The sequence below is a fragment of the Equus asinus genome, chromosome 17 (genome assembly GCF_041296235.1).
Source record: "Equus asinus isolate D_3611 breed Donkey chromosome 17, EquAss-T2T_v2, whole genome shotgun sequence".
NCBI lineage: Eukaryota > Metazoa > Chordata > Mammalia > Perissodactyla > Equidae > Equus > Equus asinus.
This window is the reverse complement of record NC_091806.1, coordinates 12,515,855-12,539,929: the sequence shown is the minus strand read 5'-3', so window position 1 is coordinate 12,539,929 and position 24,075 is coordinate 12,515,855. Positions and strand designations below refer to the sequence as shown.

Here is a 24,075-nt window from a genome sequence, read left to right as displayed (position 1 = left end):
ATCTTACTCAAACCAAAAAAAAGGAAGAAGGAAATTCTGACACATGCTACAATATGGATAAACCTTGAGGACATTATGCTGAGTGAAATAAGCCAGTCACAAGAGGACAGATAGTGTAAGATTCCACTGATATGAGGCACCTAGAGTAGTCAAATTCATAGAGACAGAAAGTAGAATGGTGGTTGCCAGGGGCTGGGAGAAAGGGCAGAGGGGAGTTATTTAATAGGTATAGAGTTTCAGTTTTGCAAGATGAAAAAATTTTCTAGATCCAGTTGCACAGTAATGTGACTGTACTTAACGCTACTGAACTAGACACTTAAAAATGGCTAAGATGGTAAATGGTACGTGCATTTTGCCATACTTGTTAAAAAATTGGTTTCTGAGTGATAATAACTCCTGTTTAGAAAAGCAGCGTGTTGATTATTTTAAGTACTGAATTATCTACTTGTGTTTTGACAGTTCTGCATTTTCCAGCTGGTGAGCACTGAGAATAACCGCTATAGTCTAGATCACATTTCCTCGCTCTTCACTTCTCAGGTAGGCTGGATCATCCCTTGCTTGTCACACGAGAAGTGCTGGCTCGCTCCACTGTGTTGTAACGGGATGGATCTTGTAAAATGGGATATTTCATGATGTATGCAAAGCATTTCATTTGGGTTTTGCCAAGTTCACCTGGTACTGTCTTTTGTTTTTATGCATTTACTTCTACCAATAAAAATTTAAATTGCCGTAAACCAGTACCTTTTCTTGCTTATTTTAACCTTTTTTTTTTCCCCTCCTTTCCTCCCAGGAGACACTGATTGACTTTGCCTTAACCTCTACGGATATCTGGGCCCTGTGGCACGATGCTGAGGACCAAACGGTTGTGAAGTACATCAACTTTGAACAGTACGGGCCGCTTATCTGTCATCCTTACCTACCACACGCAGTGTTATACTAAGAGAAGACAAGACAGCTTATTATTTAGAACCAAAGTTGAGAGTTTGCATTTAAAGGATTCAGCCCAGGGTTTGCCTGTTGTTAGCTATTTTCTGAAGTGCCTTCGTTAGCATTTTATGTTATTTCTTATCTTTTGGTTTTAGGACAAAATGAGGATTTTTAGGGTTGGAATAAGGAAAATACCATGTTCTTGGGAGAGATAGCAAATATGCAAAATACTTCAATCTAGGAGTTTTCTTTGCTTCCAAGCAAGGACTATTTCTGATACCCTCAACTTCTGAAAGGTACTGCAGCCCCTTTGGGTTCTCAGTTTCCTCATTTAGGATGAGAAATAGACAAATACAGTACTTCTCAAACTTTTTTTAAAAACAGTAAACACTTTTTTTCAGGAGATAATGAACTCTAATGAAACTGGGATTTTATGAGTATAAAATTATAGCAATTTAATGTGTTGATAATCTCTAATGTTAGATATATTTGGTATCTAGTATTTTTAATATACGTGATATTGGTTTAAAATTTTTTAGTAGTTACAAAACACATTAAGAAAAACAATTTTGAATCAAACACTTGTGTACCCCTAAAACAGCTGTGGAGTGTTCTCTGGAACCCAGCTTGACATCCCCAGAGCTAAATGAATTGAAACTTGGGGGTACCTCATAACCCTATGTTCTAGAATAGAATTCTAGGGATGGTTGCCCCCAGATTTCCCCTAAGCCACACCTCAGAAAATATGAGAGTACTCCTGATAGATGGCATTCAAGCAAAGTGGTAGAAAGGCAAAGAATCTGGTCGGATAAGAGATTTAATCCTGTTATGCAACTTACTGGCTGTGAGAAACCCTAAACCTTGCTTTCCACATGTACAAAATGAGGGTACTCCGTCCTTTAAAGAGTTAGCATGAGGCGCACATGAATAATATCCAGAACTGCACCTAGCACAGTGTCTAGCGTACAGTAAATGCAGAATAAAAGTTAGCTATCATTTGTGGGTTTGTGTTTAGAGTTTTAATTTCAGGAAGATGCCTGTTAAAATGGCTAGGAGCCTTCTGTAAAACCAGCCTCCGCCAAGAGTAAGTGTGTGGTCTTTTTTTCTTCAAACATTTTTAATAGAATTGACTGAGCAGAGGTTGAGTGATGGGGCCTCCCCGCTCAGACAACTGCCGACAGCGTAAGCTTCGTTTGTGTTCCTCTTTTGTGTGTAAACTGATGGACTTTGTTTTCTCTGTAGTAATATTGCCGGTCAGTGGAATCCAGTTTTCATGCAGCCTCTGCCAGAGGAAGAGATCATTATCAGAGATGATCAAGACCCCAGAGTAAGCACCGCTGAAGTCTTATGTAAGGGGATGATCTGCCCTGATCTTAGTTTGAGAAGAATCAGTTGTGTTAGTCAGAAGTCTTTTCAGCTGCAGGTGAAACTGATTCAAGTGTAAAGGGGAGAGCGTACTGGCTTGAACGGCTGAGAAGGTCAGAGTTACCTGGCTTCAGCCAGGGCTGGAACAGTGCCTTCAAGCCTTGCTCTCCCCTTTGTCTATTCTGCTTTCCTATTTTGATTTGGGTTTATTGTCAGGCAGGCTCCCTGAGAGTGCTTGTATTCTGTAAACTTAGCAACTTCAGAGGAAAGAGTGCCTCTGTCCCAGGTCCTGGAGTTGACACTCAATGGCCTGACTTGTCATGTGCTCATTCCTGACGTAGACACTGATCAAAAGGAATAGAATATTCTGGGCTTAGCATGAGAAACTTGTCTACCTGGGGCTTGCTATTCTAAGGGTGGTGAAGTCAGTTGATTATGGGTAGAGAAGGAATGGTTCCCGAGAGAAAGATAAGGGGAAGCAGATTCTGGGCAGGGACAGACGCTAGGTGTCCACGGTACTAACGGTGTTGGTACACGCAGATAAACCAGAAGTCAGATAAATTCTGTTAGAGGTATATGCTCTGAGGAAAATAAAAGGTAATGAAGTGGAGAGCAGAATAGGCCGATCTCCCTGTTTTTCAGGGACATCTTCAGGATAAATGGAAGAAAAAGCTTTCAATTGATGCATTAATGTTAAAATGTATTAAAAGAGTATGGATCTCGGGTCTGAAACAAGGACTGTTCGTAGGATTGGAAAAGCTGCTTTAAGTATCTGAAAGCGAATATTGCTAATTTCTAATCCCAAAACTTTATTGGCACTTGACTTTCGCTAAAAGCCAAAATCATATGCTGATGATTAAAATCTTTGTTTTCTCCCTCATTTTGGTCATTTTATTATCCCGCAGAACCTTAGTAGAAGGAGACTTGAAGGAAGGTCAGTCAGGTTTGCTCCTTACTGGCAAATCTGGTTTATGAAATTTGGTCAAAATAATTAGGCAATATGAGACTTTCCATTTTATTCTCTCTACTTCATTCCTCTACTTGTGAGAGCTTATTGCAGTTTTTTGTTTTTACATATAATTCCTATTATTTTTGGCTCCTTTTCTTTTATATGTGAGAGCCATAAAATGAGTACTTTGTGGATGTGTAGAAGTCAGTTTAGTTTAATTGTTCTCTTACCAGTGTATGTTAGCCAGAAATTCGATTCGCCTGTTCCGTTTAAGATTGGCATTTGACAAGCTGTGTTTTCCGGTGGAACCCAGCGAAGTGCTGCCTGAGGAGCGCACCATTTTCCGTGTAGTGCGTCTGGTTGACTCAGAGCCCCTGCAGGCTTCCATTCAGTGTGAGAATATGGAACGCTTACTGCTTGTTAGTGCTCAAATGCAGAGGGGCCGGCGTCATCTAATAGAGGCTCCAACTTTGCTGCTAACGTGTTGAATTCTTCCTTCAGATTTTTCCAGATTTTATCTTTTTAGAACGAAATTCATTTTTGTTTTAATGTTCTAACAGGAGATGTATTTACGGAGTCTGTTTACACCAGGACGGTTCATAAATGCAGCTTTATGTAAAGCTTTACAGGTCAGCAAAAAAAGATTTAATGTTTATTTAAGACTCTCTCTTATTTTATTACTGTTCTTGTATAATTAATGATTACTGTTAATTTGTGTTTTGCATACACTAGACACTGAACATATATTTGCAGTTGCATATACATGTGTTATAAATACTATTATAATTTTTTTTTTAACATTTTTTTCTATTAAAGTCTTCCAGCTGGGAGGTAGAGTTGGGGGAACTTTCTATATGATTAGTGAAGCATTTCAGTAGTAAAAAGAGAAACCTCTGCCTACCCTCTTGTAAAGATACCATCCAGTTATGCCCTGCTTGATGACGGGGATATGTTCTGAGAGATGAGTCGTTAGGCGATTTTGTCATGCCAACATCCCAGAGTGTACTTACAGAAGCCTAGAGGGTATAGCCTACTACACACCTAGGCTATATGGTACTAATCTTATGGGACCACCGTCGTATATGTGGTCTATCATTGACAAAACGACATTATACAGTGCATGACTGCTGTGCTGCATATAATCTCTGTACTTGAGAGAAATTTAAAATGTTTTCTTGGCTAGTTTTGATGGTCCTGGTTTTACCCTTCTGTTAGTTAGTACATTGAAGGTCTGACTTGGTTCAGGTTCAGGAAAACTCTAAAAAATCTAAGCTTCAGAGTCAAATGTGGTTTAAGAAATGTTTGATGCTTTACAAAAGGATTCTTTACTTTAAAGTCACTTAGGCTTCCTTAAATTGCCACTCTGTTTCATGGATTTAAAATAGAAAAGTCACTCATAGAATTGAAAAGGCCCTTAGAATCTCCTGATCTGGCTGCCACACAAAGCAGAAATTCCTTCTGAGGCCTCTCTGAGAGACAACTCTTCAGTTTCTAGTTGTCTCAGCCTCCAGTGACAAGTTTCTGACCGGCTCTTATGTGAGTTGTTCCCAAACTGTATCATTTAAAAGTTCTTCCCAGGGGCCAGCCTGGTGGCATAGTGGTTAAGTTTGCACGTTCCACTTTAGCGGCCCAGGGTTCACTCGTTTGGATCCCAGGTGCAGACCTATGCACTGCTTATCAAGCCATGCTGTGGCAGGCGTCCCACATATAAAGTAGAGGAAGATGGGCACGGATGTTAGCTCAGGGCCAGTCTTCCTCAGCAAAAAGAGGAGAATTGGTGGCAGATATTAGCTCAGGGCTAGTCTTCCTTTTAAAAAAAATAAATAAAAATAAAAAAATAAAAGTTATTCCCAGTATTGGATCAAATTTAACCCCATCCTTTCAGTGGCTTCTTTCTTTTGGAACTTCATAGAACATATCTCTTCTATGAAGCAGCCCTTCAAATATTTTAAGATCTTTCCATCTTTTCTTTCTCCAGACGAAATACACTCAGTTCCTTAACTTTCTCTCAGGTATGGTTTCCAGACCCTTGACCTTTCTTCTGGTACATTCTTGAATATCTGGCTATTGCATATTTTCTGTTTTCTCTCTGATAAAACTTTAGGATGACATGGTCACTTTCTCCTAAGGTCTTTTTTCTTTCATCTCATCACTACTTCTTCCTTGTTAACAGTAATCAAATGTCTAATAATATTTCTCATGATATCTCTTACACACTGAGACATTAAGTAATCACTAAGGCATTTATCAGACGCTTTCCGTTAGGAGAGTCATTCCCAGTATAGTGACCCAGCTCCATTGCCACTTTAGCTTACCTTTGTGTCCGTCTCGGGATGGGTGTGTTTAGCATCATCTTACATCTTCCTTCCAGCTGAGCAATAGCCGTTCTGTTTCCTTTTGTTTTTTGTAGTGATCCAAATGTACCCAATTATAATTCTTTCAGATTCATGAATTTCTAAAGTTTATTCTGTTCTATAGAACTTGCAGTGATTTCACTTACAGAAAATTTGCGGTGTCAGGAGTAAATGTATATTCCAGGCATATCCAGTCTCTATTGTATAGTTGTATATTGCCTCGATGCCTCCTGAACCAGAGTATTTTTCATTCAGTTTGGATATTATTTAATACTCTAAAATGTCTCTTTTAATTTTAGATTTTCTGTCGAGGAACTGAGAGGAATTTAGATCTTTCCTGGAGTGAACTAAAGAAAGAAATTACTTTAGCTGTTGAAAGTGAGGTAAGGTTTGGGTAAAGAAAGAACGATAATTTCTTCCATCTTGATATAGGGCCGATTGGTACTGAGGAATTGTTCAGTTGTTTACTGGACCTTATTAGTAGGGAGTAAAAATGCTTAAACCTTTTAATTAGAGAATTAGATATATATTTATATAGTTTACGGCATGTAATGCGTAAGGAGTAGTCATTTGGCTCTAGCTTAGTAAAATGATGTTAGACAGTTATGTTTTATGGGGAGAAAGATCCCAAATGGTATCAAGAGTTTTGTTTTTTTTTTTTCTTTGCCAGCTCCAAGGAAGTGTAACAGAGTATGAATTTTCCCAGGAAGAATTTCGAAATTTACAACAAGAATTCTGGTGCAAGTTCTATGCGTGTTGTCTTCAGTATCAGGAAGCGCTCTCTCATCCTCTTGCCCTGCATTTGAATCCGCACACAAACATGGTGTGCCTGCTGAGAAAAGTAAGGGAGCTGGAGCGCACGGAAGAATTTCTTTAGGCGGTTCAGTGGGTCTTCCAGAATGTTAGTCTGTTGTGTGTTATTGTTAGCTTTTAGGACTTTGTAGGGTTTTTTCTTTCTAAATTTCATTTGTATTTAGATAGTCTTCTGCATTACGTATGCTTTTTTGCATTTTGTTTACCTTTTATATTGAAATGATTTCAAACTTCAGGTAAGAGTTACAAGAATAGCACAAAGAACTTCTGTATACCCTTCACACAGATTCATCATTTGTAAAGTTCCATTTGCTTCCCTTCCTTCTATAAATATGTTTTTTTCTTCCTGAGCCACTTGAGAGCTAATTGTAGACATCATGCCCCTTTTTCCTTACATATTTTACCATGTATCTAAGAACAAGGGTGTTCTTGTATATCACAGCACAATTTAAAGATCAGGCAATTTGAAATTGTTACAGTGTTATACAGTTAATATTCAGATTTTACCAATTATATGCAGAATTTCTGTTCCTGACCCAGGATCCAATTCAAGATCTTGCATGTATTTCGTTGTCATGTTTCCTTAGCTTAATCTTGAACTGTTGTTACCTTTCTTTGTCTTTTATAACACTGACATTTTTCAAAGACTATACCTGTTTTTTTGTAGAATGGCCCTCAATTTGGAATTGTCTGGTGTTTCTTCATGATAAGAATCAGGTCTCAATTATTTTATACCTTTAAACATTCACCAAAAAAAATGTAACTGGAAGATTTGTATTTCCAGGGGTACCTGTCTTTCCTTGTGCCTTCCTCCTTAGTGGATCATTTGTATCTCCTGCCTGATGAGAACCTTTTGACAGAGGATGAGACAACCATATCTGATGGTAATTGTAATTGTTATGTTCATATTTAAGCCCCTTCCTACTTGAACCCTATGCTTTGTTTCAACAGATGCGAAAAAAACCTTGCCACTGTGACCTTTCCTGGTCAATTTACCACATTATAGATATTTTAAGGAAAACTGAAGATGCCTAAGCATCTCCAAGACCTCAGATAGATCCTTGGCATTTAATTATTAATATTTTATTTTAGTATGGTGTTAGTCATTCTTCATTGGCTTGAGACGTGAATGTTAACTTTCTCTTATTCATAGATGTGGATGTTGCTCGAGATGTCATATGTCTTATAAAATGCCTTCGGCTGATTGGAGAGTCAGTCACTATGGATATGTCAGTAATGATGGAAATGAGTTGTTACAACCTCCAGTCTCCAGAAAAGACTGCAGAACAGATTCTGGAAGATTTGATCACTATTGATGTGTAAGGAGAATTTAGGGTAAAGTGCATTTCCTAATGGAAATTTAGTCATTTTTAGTGCCAAAGTCAGGTTTTTAATGTACATTCAAGTATGTACAAAGTAGTGGCTTAAAGTGAGTTGCCTTGATTCTAAGTAAGTGTTTCAGCTAAACAGAAAATCTAACACATGAATTCAGGTCTGGAAACAGACTCTTAAATTATGGTCTAGCTATTAACTATTAATTGCTGTAAACTCTAAAACATAAAAGTATTTTTCTTACATTCATTTTGCCTGTCATTTCTGAAAAAATGAGGGAAAATTTGCTACGTGGAGTAAAAGTATCTTATATGCCACAGTGATGATCTCCACTCCTTTATTATGTGGCTGGTTTTCCCATTTCTTAGAGCATTTAGCTTACAGGACATATAGAGTCTGTCTTATGTATTCTCGGTGGTAATGGGAGTTTTCTAATTGTCCTTATAGAGAAAATGTGATGGAGGATATTTGTAGTAAACTGCAAGAGATTAGGAACCCAATCCACGCCATTGGACTTCTTATACGGGAAATGGATTATGAAACAGAAGTGGAAATGGAAAAGGGATTCAATCCAGGTAAGTGACAAAACCACACATGTGACTCTTTGATTTAGAGAAACAATAATACATTTAACTCCTCTTTCTCTCTTTGTTTTTTAATTACAGCTCAGCCTTTGAATATCCGGATGAATCTTTCCCAGCTCTACGGTAGTAGCACAGCAGGGTCTATTGTGTGCAGAGCTGTGTGTAAAATTGCCAGTACTCGCTTCCTCATCTGCCGAGACCTTCTGATCTTACAGCAGCTGTTAATGAGACTAGGAGACGCAGTACGTACTACTTGAGGGGAAACTTGTAGAATCTAAAACCTGATCTAGATCTACAGGCACAGAGCTGAAGGCCAGCCCCGCGCGTGCAGAGGCTTGTCCTTGTTCACTGCTCTGTCCCCGTGCTTGGCCCGTGTGGGTGCTGTGTAAATGCATGTTGAATTAAGAATGAGTAAACATCACAATCTAAAAGTACGGATTAAGAACATACATGAAGCAGATTGTTATACTATGAATCTTCATATGTATAGTGGTGGGAAGATGTCCCAAGTTGGCCTCCCAGAATTGAGTATTGTTAGTACTACTTTGCGTATGATAGCAGGGAACCATTTAGTGTGGAGGAGAGAGGAAGAAGAAGAAAGAGAACTTCTCTCTCTCTGCAGTACAGGGTTTACCCTAAGCACAGTTTTGAGATTGCAGAGGTTGTCTTTGGGGTCCTCCCAACTCCATTCTGTGCTTCCTTTTACATCCTGTTCTTCTTCTTAGAAGGCTGCAGACATCCTGCAGTCCTTGTCTCCCACCCTACTGAATGTTCCATGTTCTCGTGTTATCTTTCTGCCCATGGGCAGAAGTCCCGTGTATCTCTCAGTTGGTAATCCCCTCCAAGCCTGAGAAGGAAGCGATCCAGTTAAGTTAATTCGTGTTAATGTATAAAAAACTGAAAGGCCTTTGGGGCTCCCAGAGGTATTTATATTTTTTAAATCAGAATTTATAAATACATTACTAATGGTAGAATTTCAGGTAAAAATAAGGAAAAACATTTAGGAAGATGATTTGTTTGGGAGCCCCAAGGAGGAACAGGAACCTTTCCTGAGAGTCTGTCACTCAGGGCAGCCCTTACTAAGTTCTTTTCAATCTTTGTAGATTCTTTCATTTCTTCAGGATTTTTTGTTTTGTTTAATCATAACCAATGTAGTTTTATAAAAACGGAAGTAATAGATATTCATTGTAGAACATTTATATGTAAGCCTTTGTCTGTAAACGAAGAAAATTAAAATTCATCTGTGTCATCTTCTACCCAGTGATAACCACTATTCACATTTTGGTGTACACCTTTTTTCCTATGCAAATATTTTTTTCATTTTATTTATAAAATTAGGATATGCTTCATACTGTTTTTTCTAATCTGATTATTTTTATTCTTACAGTAGATTTCATCAGCATTTTCACGTTATTAAGTATTCTATGACATTATTTTTAATAGTTACCTGCTACAGTTTTAACTTAACCAGTCCCATTTGTGGCCATCCAGGTTGTTGCCAGTTTTTTCCTCATAGCTGTAACTTTCTGTATACCTTTTAAGGCTTTTGGTAAGGTTGCCAAGTTTTCCTCTAATGGTCATACCCATTTTTACCCAAGACCAGAAGCATGAGAAAAGACTTTGAGGGGCTGGCCCTGTGGTGTAGTGGTTAACTTCAGTGTGCTCCACTTCAGCAGCCCAGGTTTGCAGGTTCGGATCCCAGGGGGTACCTATACCACTACACCACATCAAGCCATGCTGTGGCGGCATCCCACATACAAAATAGAGGAAAGATTGAAAGATTGGCAAAGACGTTAGCTCAGGACCAGTCTTCCTCACCAAAATAAAGAGAAAGAAAAGACTTTGATTTCCCTATACTTCTTGCTGAATTCTGAACCCATAGATTTGATGAAAGTTGAGCTTTTTGTTGCTTTCTTTTTCACTGTCAGCTCCCATGACTTAGTGAGCTGTCTTTGATTATTTTCATACTATTAAATGTTTGGGTAGATATTTTTGCCACCTGCTACCTCACAGTTTAATAGGTGTGCTGCTTTTTTTAATGTATGTATGTTGCTTTTTTATATTCCCTCTGTAACTGTGCTTTTTTTTTTTTTTTTTTACCTCCCCCTGAACCTTGAGTTATCATTACTAATTGCTATTTACTGTCTCATCCACCCACCCGTCATGAATAGGTGATTTTGGGAGCTGGTCAGCTCTTTCAAGCTCAGCAAGACCTACTACATCGAACAGCTCCCCTGCTCTTATCTTATTACCTCATTAAGTGGGGAAGTCAGTGCTTGGCAACTGATGTTCCAATTGACACGCTGTGAGTTTCATTATTCTAATTATTTTTCAAATAACTTGTGAGTTTAGTTATTTTTTTCATTGTCTTAAAGAGAAAAAATTTATAAACATGATGCTATAGCATGATTTCCCTTTAAAATTCAGAAAGCTTTTAGATGTTTCATTTTCTAAAGGTTGAAAACAACTTACAAGAATGAAAATAATAAATATATTTTATTATTGTATAGGTATGTGTATAATGTAAAGATAAATCCTGTTGAAGGCAAAATAATAAGATGAGGTCACAGGGAAAGTTAGACCACACACAGAAATGTACTTGTTATTAAAGGTAGGCTGAGCTCTTTATAACCAAAAGAAGAAAGAAAATCCAATACTTAGGATTCACATTTTCAATGAGATAAACCATCCTCTGTTCTGGCAAGGTAAGACTTCGTGGCATGGGGGTCTAAGATGTCTCTGCTCTGGCTTCTCGTTGAAAGCTGACTGGGTGATATGGTGGGCCACAATCTAAACCATGACATGTTTTCCAGGGTTTTTCGTGTGTTTTCGGTGGAGCTTCTATATGCAATGCCTTGATTAAATTGACAGTGTTATTGACAGGATAACTTGTTGAAGTCGTGTCTGCGGAGACGACTTTATTAAGCTGTCTTTTTCTCTTTTTTCACAGGGAATCTAATCTCCAACACTTGTCGGTATTGGAACTAACTGACTCCGGTGCTTTAATGGCAAATAAGTTTGGTAAGGACTGGACTGCGTATGCATTTGGTTTTACATTTGGCGTTCGTTAATGTGGTCTTTTGCCACCTTTGCTGTGGAAAGGTTGGCTAGGCCCTGCTTTCAGTTTGAGAGGGTCAACAAGCTGTGGCCTGAGACCTCTGGTCATGACGAGAAGTCTGCATAGCTGCTTGCCCATTATGTATTGATGCTGCAGTGATGAGCTCAGCAAAATCATTTTTAAAATTTACTAAGTTCAAGGTAGCTTTTATGATCTTGTCTTAATCAACAAATACTCAAAAGGAGCCCACTCATGCTTGAGAACCATTCTGGAGAATTTATTTTGTGTTGTTTTGGTATAAAGTTTGGAGTCTTGGAACTGTATTTATTGTGAATACTTTCCAGGGAAGACACTTAGCCGTAGTGAGATCAGTGAAAAGAAACGACTACAATTTAATGGCTTATCGATTCCAGTGGCTTTTTCTTGTGTTTGTGTAGTACTACACAGGTTACAAATTGCTTTTGTTTATATTGCTATCGATTGCACTCATGATGCATTTTATATTTTGAAATAATAAATGTTGTTTGTTACAGGCATAAAATGAATTGATCGTCTGTCTTAATTGAAACTTGGTATTACTGTCACAAGTTGATGATTGTCATAACTTTTTCTTTTTAAGTATCTAGCCCTCAGACAATTGTGGAATTATTCTTCCATGAAGTTGCAAGAAAACACATTATATCTCATCTCTTCTCTCAACCAAAGGCACCTCTTAGCCAAACTGGGTTGAATTGGCCTGAGATGATTACTGCAATTACCAATTATTTATTGCAGCTTTTGTATCCTTTTATTTAAAAGTTTTATTTGAAAGTTTTCTTCTGTCTAAATAGTCTAAGGCTCTTATTCTGCCTATGTAATGAAGATTTTTAATGAGGTTAGGTGCTTATTCCGATATGATCCCAATTTTTATTTTATTTTATTTTTTTTGCTCAGGAATTGAGCTAGATTGTATGGTGCACACGTTTAATACCTACATCTCTTTTTAAACATTGTACACTCGTCAGATAGCTATTGAGTGGCTCTATATGCCAGGCACTATGTTAGGTGCTGGGTGTCCACTGGCACCAACAGTATGCTTGAGCAATGTACCAGCCAGAATTGGAAACAACCACCCAGTGATGAAATGTGTGTTAGCCCGTGGTTAACTGGGTTCTAAGCTAGGTGACTAGGCTCCTGGTATTAAACCTTTTCATTGTATTTATCTAATATTGAGGTTTTGTAGTTATGTGGAAAGAACATGTGCTCTGCCACCTTCTCTTTCCCTTCTTTTTGAAGAATCAAGCCAGGGGCCGGCCCAGTGGCGCAGCAGTTAAGTGCGCACCTTCCCCTTCTCTGCGGCCTGGGGTTCACCAGTTCGGATCCCGGGTGTGGACATGGCACCGCTTGGCAAAAACCATGCTGTGGCAGGCATCCCACGTATAAACTAGAGGAAAATGGGCATGGGTGTTAGCTCAGGGCCAGTCTTCCTCACCAAAAAGAGGAGGATTGGCAGTAGTTAGCTCAGTAGTTAGCTAGTCCTCCAAAAAAAAAAAAATTAAGCCATTTCATGGAGTTTGATGCCCAATGTGTGTATTTAAATTTTGCCAAAAAAGTAAAAAATCTCCTTATCCAATGACCAGATGGCCTAGCAATCCCGGTTGTCTCTTTCTAGAATGTTTGATGGGAAATTGTCAGTATGTACAATTGCAGGTGAGTACCGATGAAGATATCAGGTTTAATCATTCTTGTAAAGAATGGGATTTCTGGATTTTTTTTTCTTTGTAAATGTTACCTGCATTTTAAATAGGCTCATAAAAAGAATTACAATAATTTAAACTTGATTGCACCAAAATAAACCCCAGAGAGATTTTCTTTACTTCTCTCTTGATGGCATCTTTCCTAACATAATTTTTTCTAAAGTCTCTTTTTTATTCTCTCTCTCTCTATTAGGTTCTCTTTATGGTAAACAAACATACTGTAGAGTTCAGTACTATCCACGATTTCAGGCATCCACTGGGGGTCTTGGAACATGTCCCCCACAGATAAGGGGGGACTGCTGTACCATTGTCTTCATATAAGTCCTTTATGGGAATCTAGTCATTGAACCAGTAAATACCAGAAGTTGGAAAATTGCTAAGATGGAAAGTGTATGTGTGTTTACGTGTGTTAGTGTTATTGGAGTCCTGTTTACTTGTTACAGTGTCTAAGCTAATACAGGAATAGATGAACAGGATTAAGTTTAATTTCCAGATGACTTCAGGAAATACAGCTTTTGTGTTGATTGATCTCTGTCTTCTCTCCCTGTGTGAAGAACTTGTGAATGAATATCTCCTTAAGTAGTAGTTATTTCCTAATCAGAAAGCACTTTTTATGCCCTTAAGGATTATATTCAACTGCTACATCCCTGGTGTCAAGTCAACGTTGGTTCCTGTCGATTTATGCTGGGACGGTGTTACCTGGTTACAGGAGAGGGCCAGAAGGTAAACTGCATTTGAAGGATGAATAAACTCGAGCGAAGGACGACTCTTAGTTTCCATCTAACCAGGTCATGGGGGATGGAAGGCATAGAATCTTCTAGATAAGGATTAAGACCGGTGCCAGCGAGGGGCGTGCTACGCCAGTGAGGGCTGGACTGTTGAGCTTCGTGCGCTGTGCGGGCTGGTTAGGACGCATGAGAACAGGAAGAAGAAAACATTAAATCCCTGGCCCCGTGCAGGTGTTTTTAGGGATGCATTTTTATAAATCAAATTTCTTACTTAATTAACCTTTTCATTATGTCTTTTTAAAAATTTTATGCTGCTTTTTTCCCCAATTATGATAGTTTGTTTACATTTCTGATTTTTTCCCTGACATCCTAATATGTAGATTTTTAAACATATGAAAAACTTGAAAGACTTTTATAGTAAACACCCATCTACTCACTATTCAAATTCTACAAATGTTAATATGTTGTTACACTTGCTTTATTACATATTTATCCATCAATTATCTTATTGAAGTTTACTTTTTATTTGGTAACGTTGAAGTAAAACGGTGAGGTAAATTAAAGGAAAATGTTGAATAACGCATCAGATGGAATTTAGAACGGCAGAAATTGTGAATGTAGTCAGTGGTCTTAAATAATTTTTTCTTTTTTTGGCTTTCCTTAACACACAAACCCCCAACTTACAGCACCTAGAAGTGGAAGTTTGTTATGAATCGCTTTGTATTCTTTTATTTCTCCAGGCTCTGGAGTGCTTCTGCCAGGCAGCCTCTGAAGTGGGCAAAGAGGAATTCTTGGATCGCTTGATTCGCTCAGAGGATGGGGAGATCGTGTCCACGCCCAGGCTGCAGTATTATGATAAGGTACCTTATGTCATGGTTTGGTTTTCTTAATCCACCCTGTGGAAAAATGTATCTGAAACCCATTGCTTTGGTATTTTGGAAGGCAGATAATATAAACATTTAATCGTTCTCTGAACTTTTAAATGAAGAGAAAAATGAATTTGCCTAGAAAAATTGAAGAAATGTATATTTTTAATTAAATTTGATAAATGTTTTTAACTTCAATGAAATTCCCATCATGATATCATTTCATTAGCCCAGTCATCATCGGAAGTTTATTACTTCATTTCTGTTTTATTAGTCTTGCTGATGTCTCCAAGAATTAGCTAGTAATGCTGTATTTAACCTAGGTTTATGATTTGGCCCTGGGTGCCCCTCCTGACCTTGTTTCCTACCAGTCTTTCCTCGGTCACCCAGCTGTAATGATAGTGGCGCTCCTTCTGACTCATACAAGCCAAGAACGTCTGTTTCCTTCAGGACCTTTCTTTCTACCTGCTGTTCCCTCAGCCTGGAATGCTCTTCCTCCAGACAGTCAGGTTTCTCACGCCCTCATTTCCTTCAGGTCTCTGCTCATGTGCCACCTCCTCAGAAAGTTCCTCCTGCCTCGCCTTGTAGAACAGCTGTTATGCCCACACTCTTGCTCCCTCTCTGCCTTCTGTGCACACATGCAGATGGAGGTGTTGTGGGCAGTCTCTCTCCTTGCCCTGCTTTGTTTCTTTATAGCATTTCATTGTGCTTGATATTATATTTTGCATATCTATGTGTTGTGTGATATCTGGATTTCCCACCAAGAAGTGAATGCAGCAAGGGCAGGCTTCACTGTTTTGTTCATTGCTTGTTAAACCCTCTTAATAACCTCTTAATAACCCTCTATCATTCTACTAATAAGAAGATTATTTTGAATTCTAAGTAAAGGTTTTTAATCTGAGGCCAGATAGATTTGAGGAATCGATAAATCCCCTGAAATTGTATGAAAAATGTTTTGTATTTTATTCTGTAGAAGGGCTCCATGGTTTTCATGGAAAGAAACTTTTGGAGTTAAAAAACGTTAAGTATCACTGCACCAGTGGACCCCAAAGTAGGACCTTGAAAGAAAATACTAGACCTTTCACAGAAGAAGTAAATTAAAATGTGCTGTTTAATAAGGTTGACTCCGGCCGGTGCCCTTACTTGGTCCTTTCAGCAGAGCGTCATTTGTCACTTAGTCTCGGGGTAGGTGTCTGAGGGAAGAGTGGGAGCATCACTGTTAGGAGTGGGGGCAGAATGGCGCCCTCCCTCCTCCACTTCATTTCAGGCGGTTCTGATTACCTGGTTAGATTGACTTGCACAATATATTGCTTAACTTTAATGAAAATTGTCTTCACAATATGGACTTGGCTTTTAAGAATTCCTGCCAAGAAGCCGGACTGAAGGTAACACTAACAAAGACAGTACAAGCAAATGCAGAAAAGCTCGGGCTGACATGGCCACCTTTGATACAGGCTTTTCATCAGCCACATTGCAAAGTGAAAACAGTGACAGTCTATAGTCAGATCTGGCGAGAATCAACTAAAAACAATTGAACTTTTCAGGAATGCTATTTAAAATCGAAGTAAGTGTACCTTGTATTGAAATGTCAATTCAAGATAGTATGGGACCATGAAAGTCATTAAGACATTGAGCATGCTAATCACCTGTGGTGGAGTATGAATTGGTTGCAACCACTTTGCACCACTGTCAGTTATCTACTAGCTCCAGTCACTGACATACCCTCAGACCCAGGAATTTCAATTCTAAATACATTCAGAAAGTCACACGTATTTTCCAAAAGAAATGTATAATTACGTTTCAAGCAGCATATTCATGAAAGTCATATACTAGAAACAACTCAAATGTCTGTTAACAGAATAGATCAATGAATTATGGTATATTCTTTCAATGGAATAACCACAGCAAGGAAATGAATTGCTGCATATAATAAGTTAGATCCGTCTTAGAGACATGTTAAGCAAAAGAAGGTAGACCAAAAAATACATACCATAAGATTCTGTTTCCTTGAATAAGAACAAAACTATTAAAAGTCAGTAATGGGGGCCCCGTGGCCAAGTGGTAAAGTTCAGTTTGTGTGCTCCACTTCAGCAGCCCAGGGTTTCACCAGTTTGGATCCTGGGTGCAGCCTAGCACCGCTCATCAAGCCACGCTCAGGCAACATCCCACATAGCAGAGTCAGAAGGACTCTACAACTAGAATATACAACTTTGTGCTGGGGGCCTTTGGGAAGAAGAAAGAAAAAAAGTAATGTCTGGAAGGCGTGACATTGGGGCTTTGGAATGTCGATATATTCTGATTCTTAATTTGGGTGCTGGTAACATCGATATGTTTACTTTGTGAACATTCAACCAGCTATGTACTTAGGATTTGTGTAAATTTCTAAATATATGTTACACTTCAATAAAAAGTATAACCTTAAAAAACTAAGCATCCAGAACAAAAATGATGTTTTTATACTGTTACTAAAGCAAATAATAAGTACTAATAAAAATAATAATTTTTAAACTATTTTTGCCTTTACTTCATCCTTTATAAATTTATATATATTTTTGTTTGTTTTTTGGCTGAGGAATATTCGCCCTGAGCTAACATCTGTTGCCAATCTTCCTCTTCTTTTGCTTGAGGAAGATTAGCCCTGAGCTAACATCTGTGCCAGTCTTCCTCTATTTTGTATGTGGGTTGCCGCCACAGCATGGCTGACGAATGGTATAGGTCCATGCCCAGGATCCAAACCCTCGAACCTCGGGCCGCTGAAGCAGAGCACACCAAACTCAACCACTATGCCATAGGGCCAGCCTCTAAATTTATGTTTTGAGTATATTGTTATACATAGATTAGAGAAATGCATGTATGTAATATAAGTAAATACATGTGTACGTGTCTGCAGGAGTGTGCATAGACGTTATTAATAGGGTAGGCAATCGGGGCTGGCCCCGTGGCCGAGTGGTTAAGTTCGCGCGCTCCGCTGCAGGCAGCCCAGTGTTTCGTTGGTTCGAATCCTGGGTGCGGACATAGCACTGCTCATCAGACCACGCTGAGGCGGCGTCCCACATGCCACAACTAGAGGAACCCACAACGAAGAATACACAACTATGTACCGGGGGGCATTGGAGAGAAAAAGGAAAAAATAAAATCTTTAAAAAAAAAAAAAAAATAGGGTAGACAATCAAAACAGTTGGAAGAGCACTGTTCTTTGTTGTGTTAGAAATGGGTTATTTCAAACATTAACGTATTCTCTTTAGGCTTTTTATAAGGCTATGATGTTAATTTATTCTATGACTTAAACAGTTAATAGGAAAAGTTGGTAGTGACATTGTGTTTGTTCCTTTATCCAGCAAATATTTACTGAGAGCCTACTGTGTACTAAACACTGATGATAGAGCTGTGAGCAGAAACAACCAATAGAGTTTTACGAGAAGTCTGTTATTTAGCAGTAGAATCTAAAGGGAAATCCTCAGTATTAACCAGATAATCCTGTCTGTCTTATTTGATTTAATCTTTATCTTATCTAGTTGTCTTTCTGACTAATTTAAAATCCTGTTTCATTTGAAGTGCACTTCCCTATCGATTTTAATGGAAATGTCTTCTGTTTCTCCTTAGATTTTGCGCCTACTAGATGTTGTTGGTTTGCCTGAGCTGGTTATTCAGCTGGCGACGTCAGCCATAACTGAAGCAGGTGATGACTGGAAAAGTCAGGTGAGAACTAACTGTAATCTGGTCATTTCCCTTGAAGTTTGTCATGGCTGTAGTATTTTAATTTCTATTGTTCTTTTTTCCCCTGTACTTGATATTTAGGCTACTTTAAGAACATGCATTTTCAAACATCATTTGGATTTGGGTCACAATAGTCAAGCGTATGAAGCCTTAACCCAAATTCCTGATTCCAGCAGGTAGTTAATCTCACATAGTCTTTTTCGGAGAAGGCAATTTACCAGCCTTGTTTAATCCACTAAGACAGTTTCCCGCCGTATCCCTTTCTTCCCTTCTAGGCAGTTAGATTGTTTACGGCAGCTGGTGGTAGTTCTTTGCGAACGCTCGCAGCTCCAGGATCTTGTAGAGTTTCCCTATGTGAATCTGCACAATGAGGTAATTTTGTCTATTCACTGATGACGGGACACAACGGTGGTGGTTGTTATGATGGCTACTAACTATGATATCTGATTGCTTTCCCTTCGTTAGGTTGTGGGAATAATTGAATCACGTGCGAGGGCTGTGGACCTTATGACTCACAATTACTATGAGCTTCTGTATGCCTTTCACATCTATCGCCACAATTACCGAAAAGGTGAGCAGTTGAAGCAGACAGTTGGAGGCAACCTTATCAATTTGATCATATTTTACAAAAATACTGTGTTTGACTTACGTAATTTTTACCTTATTTTTACCATTTGGCAAGTGTTCTCTACAAGTATTTGGGGAAATTATATTTAGGTACAGGATTAGCTTCACCCTTTTGAAGATTACCTGTTAGCCTTAAAGAGATGCACTTACTCCCATTCTAGAACATTCTTGAGATGTTTCCAGTGACATGGCATGCTGTGTGTATTTTTTGTCCAATTATAAAGGATACTAACTTCACTAGAAGCCCCTTGAATTCCTGTGGCTGGTTTTGAGTTCCTGTGCCATTTTGCCATTGGCTTTCTTTCTTTCTTTTTTTTGGCTGATTCTTTTGAGAGCAAGTTGCAGACATCATGACTTTTAATGCATAAATACTTCAGATGCACCTCCTAATGACATTTTCTTATATGGCCTCAATACAATTATCAAATTAAAGAAATGTAACTAATTTCATGAATTAAAGTTAAATGTGATGCTGTCTTCTGATGTGCTGCTCATATTCAAATTTTGCCAATTGTCATAATAACGGTTTTATTTATAGCACATTCCTTCCATACTGCCCTCAGCCCCTGATCTAGGATCACTTATTGCATTTACTTGTGATATCTGGAGCACTCCTTTTAGGCTTTCTTTGCCTTTGATGATGTTGATATTTTTGAAGAGTACAGGCCAGTTACTTCTGTAGGATATATCTTAATTTGGATTTGTAGGATGACTAATGAAATCTTGGTCAGAACAGGTGAAATGAAGGGATAACTTATCTGTTTTAAAATCATATTTTACAGGGTAACCATTTGTGGTTCCCCTTTGGAACTTTTAACATTTTTATAACTTTTTCCACTCAGAATTTTTCATTAGGTTTCTCACTGATATTCATTGGAAAGAATGGATGGAGGTAATTCATAGGCATGTTCTTAATATTCTAATGTTAAAACATGTCTGCATATTGTTTTATTTTCTTGTATCATACAGGAAAAGAAATATAGATTATTAAAGATTTCTCATTGTTTGCTTTCACAATAATAGCCATTACAGCAACCTGACTGAGACCTGTTTAACTAGATTGATGTTCAGGTCTTTCTGAAACAGGGCTGTTCTTCTAACAAATGTCTTACGTATTGCAGGCACTCAAAAATATTTGTTGGAATGAAAAATAAATTGTTTCATTTGAAAACTGAAATGAAACTTTAAATGCTATTTAGTTTCTGGAGTCCCAAGCTGTCTCAGAACAATGTATTTTTCAGTATCTCATTCAACCCACATAACTAAAGTCTTTTAAAACTAAGTCAGTGTTCTTGAGCAGAGCATCACAACATTTTTTGGTTTCAGAATCCTGGGTGGGATAGGTAAACAATGTGGCTGAGATTTGCTCTCTAAGCTAGCTTCTGTACTGCCTGGGAATGTAGTATCTAAAAGTCAAAAGTAGGGGGCTGGCCCCATGGCCAAGTGGTTAAGTTCGCACACTCTGCTGTGGTGGCCCAAGGTTTTGCCAGTTTGGATCCTGGGCGTGGACATGGCACTGCTCATCAAGCCATGCTGAGGTGGCATCCCACATGCCACAACTAGACGAACACACACCTAAAAATATATAGCTATGTACTGGGGGGCTTTGGGGAGAAAAAGGAAAAATAAAATCTTTAAAAGTCAAAAGTAACATTTTACATTATTTTGTGGCTTTTTTTTGGTTGAGGAAGATCCAGGAAGGTCCTCAGCTAACATCCGCTTCCAATCTTCTTTTTGTATGTGAGCCACCACCACAGCATGGCCACTGACAGACGAGTGGTGTAGGTCTATGCCTGGGAACCGAACGTGGGCCAGCAGAGCGGAGTGCACCAAACTTTGCTAGGCCACGAGGGCTAACCCTGGCTTTTTTATTTTAATTGTGGTAAAATACACCTAACATAAACTTCGCTATGTTAATGATTTTAAGTGTTCATTGGTGTTAAGTACATTCACATTATTGTGTAACCAACCTCCAGAACTCTGTTTATCTTGCAAAACTGAATCTCTATACAGTCGTGTGCTGTGTAATGACATTTCGTTCAACAGCAGACTGTATGTATGACAGTGGTCCCTAAGATTAGAAGCATACAGCCTAGGTGTGTAGTAGACTATACCATCTAGGTTTGTGTAAGTGCACTCTGATGTTCACACAACAGCAAATCACCTAACAACACATTCATCAGAACGTGGCCCATCATGAAGCGACACATGACCATATTTGTCAAACAACAACTCTCCATCCCCCCGCCCCACAGCCCTGGCAACCGCCATTCTACTTCCTGTCTATGAATTTGACTACAGGAGTCATGCAATATTTGTCTTTTTGTGACTAGCTTATTTTACTTAGCATAATTTCTTTCAACAAGGTTCATCCATGTTATGGCATGGATGCTTTTTAAGACTGAATAATATTCCATTATGCATATATATCACATCTTGTTTATCCATCCATCGACGGACACTCTGGTTGCTTCCACCTTTCGGCTATTATGAATAATGCTGCTGTGAACATGGGTATACAAACACCTCTTTAAGACCCTGCTTTTAATTTTGGGGTTGTATACCCAGAAGTGGAATTGCTGGATCATAAGGTAATTCTATTTTTAATTTTTTGAAGAACTGCCATACTTTTTTCCATAGTGGTACACCAATTTACATTCCTACCAGCAGTGCACAGGGTTCCAATTTTTCCACACCCTCATCAATACATGATTTTTTGTGGTTTTAAGTTAAACTTAATTTTGTTTTAAATGTTAAGATTTGATAAGTGTAACAGATTCTCTGTGTATCTTTAAATTAACACATTTTTGAAATTCTGATGTCTAATTTATTATTGCCTCATAGCTGGCACAGTGATGTTTGAGTACGGAATGCGTCTTGGCAGAGAGGTTCGAACTCTGCGGGGACTTGAGAAGCAAGGCAACTGTTATCTGGCTGCCATTAATTGTTTACGACTTATTCGTCCAGAATATGCATGGATTGTGCAGCCAGCATCTGGTGCAGTGGTATGAAAACTTTCCATCCTGGAATTTGGGGAACATTTAGTTTATTTTGTATGATCCTGTCAAAACTATTACCTCATTTTTCTTCATTTCATTTAAAATTTCTACTGGGATATTTGTGAACTTAATCTACTTTTTTTATATAAATATCACGTGTGTGTGTGAGTGTGTGAGATTGGCCCTGAGCTAACATCCACCACTAATCCTCCTCTTTTCTGCTGAGGAAGACTGGCCCTGAGCTAACATCCATGCCCATCTTCCTCTACTTTATATGTGGGACGCCTACCACAGCATGGCTTGATGAGCATTGCATAGGTCCACACCCGGGATCCAAGCTGGCGAACCCTGGGTCACTGAAGCAAAACGTGCGAACTTAACCACTGTGCCACCAGGCCAGCCCCCGAAATTAATCTGTTTTTGCAGGAATTCAATTTAGTTCTCAAGTTGAGAATTATTGTAAGAATGAAGCATTGCAAAGTGGTTTTGAAGTTAGGCCTAACTTCAGACAAGTTACTTAATCTTTTGCTGTCCAGTTACCCTCTTGCATAAAATAGGGATGATGATAATAATAATGTCTACCTTATGGGGTTGTTTGGCTATTAAATGAGTTAATTCACATAGATTGCTTAGAACAGTGACAGTGCCTGGCCTGCAAAAAGTGCTCAGTAAGTGGTAACTGCTTTTCTTTCATTCATTTTTGTTAATCTAGAATTACTCTTTTAAAGAACATACACTTTGAGTTTTTCCTGCCGTGCTGATGGGATCACGTACCCTCAGCTACTTCTATTGCATTGTTCCTGCATTTACCAGGCTGTTTCCCAGGGGTATGGATGGAGAATTAACTCTGGAACCAAGGAAAGTCAGGTGGTTTATACGGAGATCAAATCTTGTGTCCTTGGACTCAGTAACATGTTATATAAGTGAGCCAACTTGGCAAACAGCTCCCCTTCTTCATCGCATAGTTTTACAGTGCTTTGTAAGAAGAGTTGTGCTGGTTGAAACAAACATAATTTACGTGGACAGAATTTAAGCATGAAAGCTGGATCACAGTTAATGATATCAAAATAAAATACTGATGTTTCACAGTTAAATCACTTGCTTTGTCTTTTCAGTATGATCGCCCTGGAGCATCCCCTAAGAGGAACCATGATGGAGAATGCACAGCTGCCCCAAGTGAGTTGGGGCGAGGGGATGGGAGCGAGGTCGTGCTGATTCTTTGCTGGACAGTAGTTATATTGTTAAGTTATTGTAGTTTTTCTATATATAGAGAGAGTTATATATATTACATATAGTAGTTATGTATGCACTGTTATAGAAGTTATATATAATTTGAAATATATTATGTACATCCGAGAATAAACAAATAAATGGAAAAAAATTTTTTAATAAAAAAAGATATATAATACAGACAGTAGATACATTATAATATTATGTATAGTTATATGGTAGTATATTATATATATATTTTATTGTAAAAATATTGTAAAGTTCCTTCTTTTTAGTTTATTTTCGATATTTGAATCTGCTAAGGGTTGTCTGGTAGCCCTTTGACAACTTTGAATGGCAGTATGAGAAATGGAAGTGTTTAATAAAGAGTGTGTGCGTTTCTGTTGCTTATTGTATTTGACTCACTCACTCCTCGACTTTTGTCTGACCAGGCTCTCCTACCGTGGAAGCATGATATCCTTCCAGGGAGCCTGGGCTCTAGACCAGGACGCGCCTGGTTTTACTCTGCCTCTCTCACTTCGGGCATGTTCTTTTCTTCCTGGTAGAGATGACAGTGTTTCACCGTTGTGAGAGTTAAATGCAATCATACGTGAAATCGCTCGTAAGCCCCCTCAACTGCAGCTGTTGTTAGAGCGCTTGGATTTGATTCCGCTGCACGTGTGAAGCAGGGATGTTGCTTTGTTTTTTATTAGCTTTATTGAGACCCATTTTCTCCCATCTTTATGCCTTTGGAAATTAAATTGAAAGTTACTTAATGTTTAGTGGAAATGGATAGGTTCCATTAAACTAA

General features: G+C 38.5%; 1 protein-coding gene across 1 annotated transcript in view; it reads left to right on the top strand.

The window, feature by feature from the left end:
• Window positions 1–24,075, top strand: part of NUP160 (nucleoporin 160) — a 45,595-nt gene that overhangs the window by 14,306 nt on the left and 7,214 nt on the right. Inside the window, exons 8-29 of the mRNA XM_014861370.3 lie at window positions 460–537; window positions 791–888; window positions 2,170–2,254; window positions 3,802–3,870; window positions 5,895–5,978; window positions 6,266–6,436; window positions 7,193–7,292; window positions 7,562–7,727; window positions 8,188–8,315; window positions 8,406–8,566; window positions 10,496–10,629; window positions 11,275–11,345; window positions 12,002–12,161; window positions 13,002–13,071; window positions 13,743–13,841; window positions 14,587–14,706; window positions 18,316–18,411; window positions 18,511–18,605; window positions 18,705–18,801; window positions 18,895–19,000; window positions 21,901–22,061; window positions 23,171–23,231. Of these exons, the coding sequence (XP_014716856.2) occupies window positions 460–537; window positions 791–888; window positions 2,170–2,254; window positions 3,802–3,870; window positions 5,895–5,978; window positions 6,266–6,436; window positions 7,193–7,292; window positions 7,562–7,727; window positions 8,188–8,315; window positions 8,406–8,566; window positions 10,496–10,629; window positions 11,275–11,345; window positions 12,002–12,161; window positions 13,002–13,071; window positions 13,743–13,841; window positions 14,587–14,706; window positions 18,316–18,411; window positions 18,511–18,605; window positions 18,705–18,801; window positions 18,895–19,000; window positions 21,901–22,061; window positions 23,171–23,231 (2,410 nt within the window). The remainder of the gene's footprint in view (window positions 1–459; window positions 538–790; window positions 889–2,169; window positions 2,255–3,801; window positions 3,871–5,894; window positions 5,979–6,265; window positions 6,437–7,192; window positions 7,293–7,561; window positions 7,728–8,187; window positions 8,316–8,405; window positions 8,567–10,495; window positions 10,630–11,274; window positions 11,346–12,001; window positions 12,162–13,001; window positions 13,072–13,742; window positions 13,842–14,586; window positions 14,707–18,315; window positions 18,412–18,510; window positions 18,606–18,704; window positions 18,802–18,894; window positions 19,001–21,900; window positions 22,062–23,170; window positions 23,232–24,075) is intronic.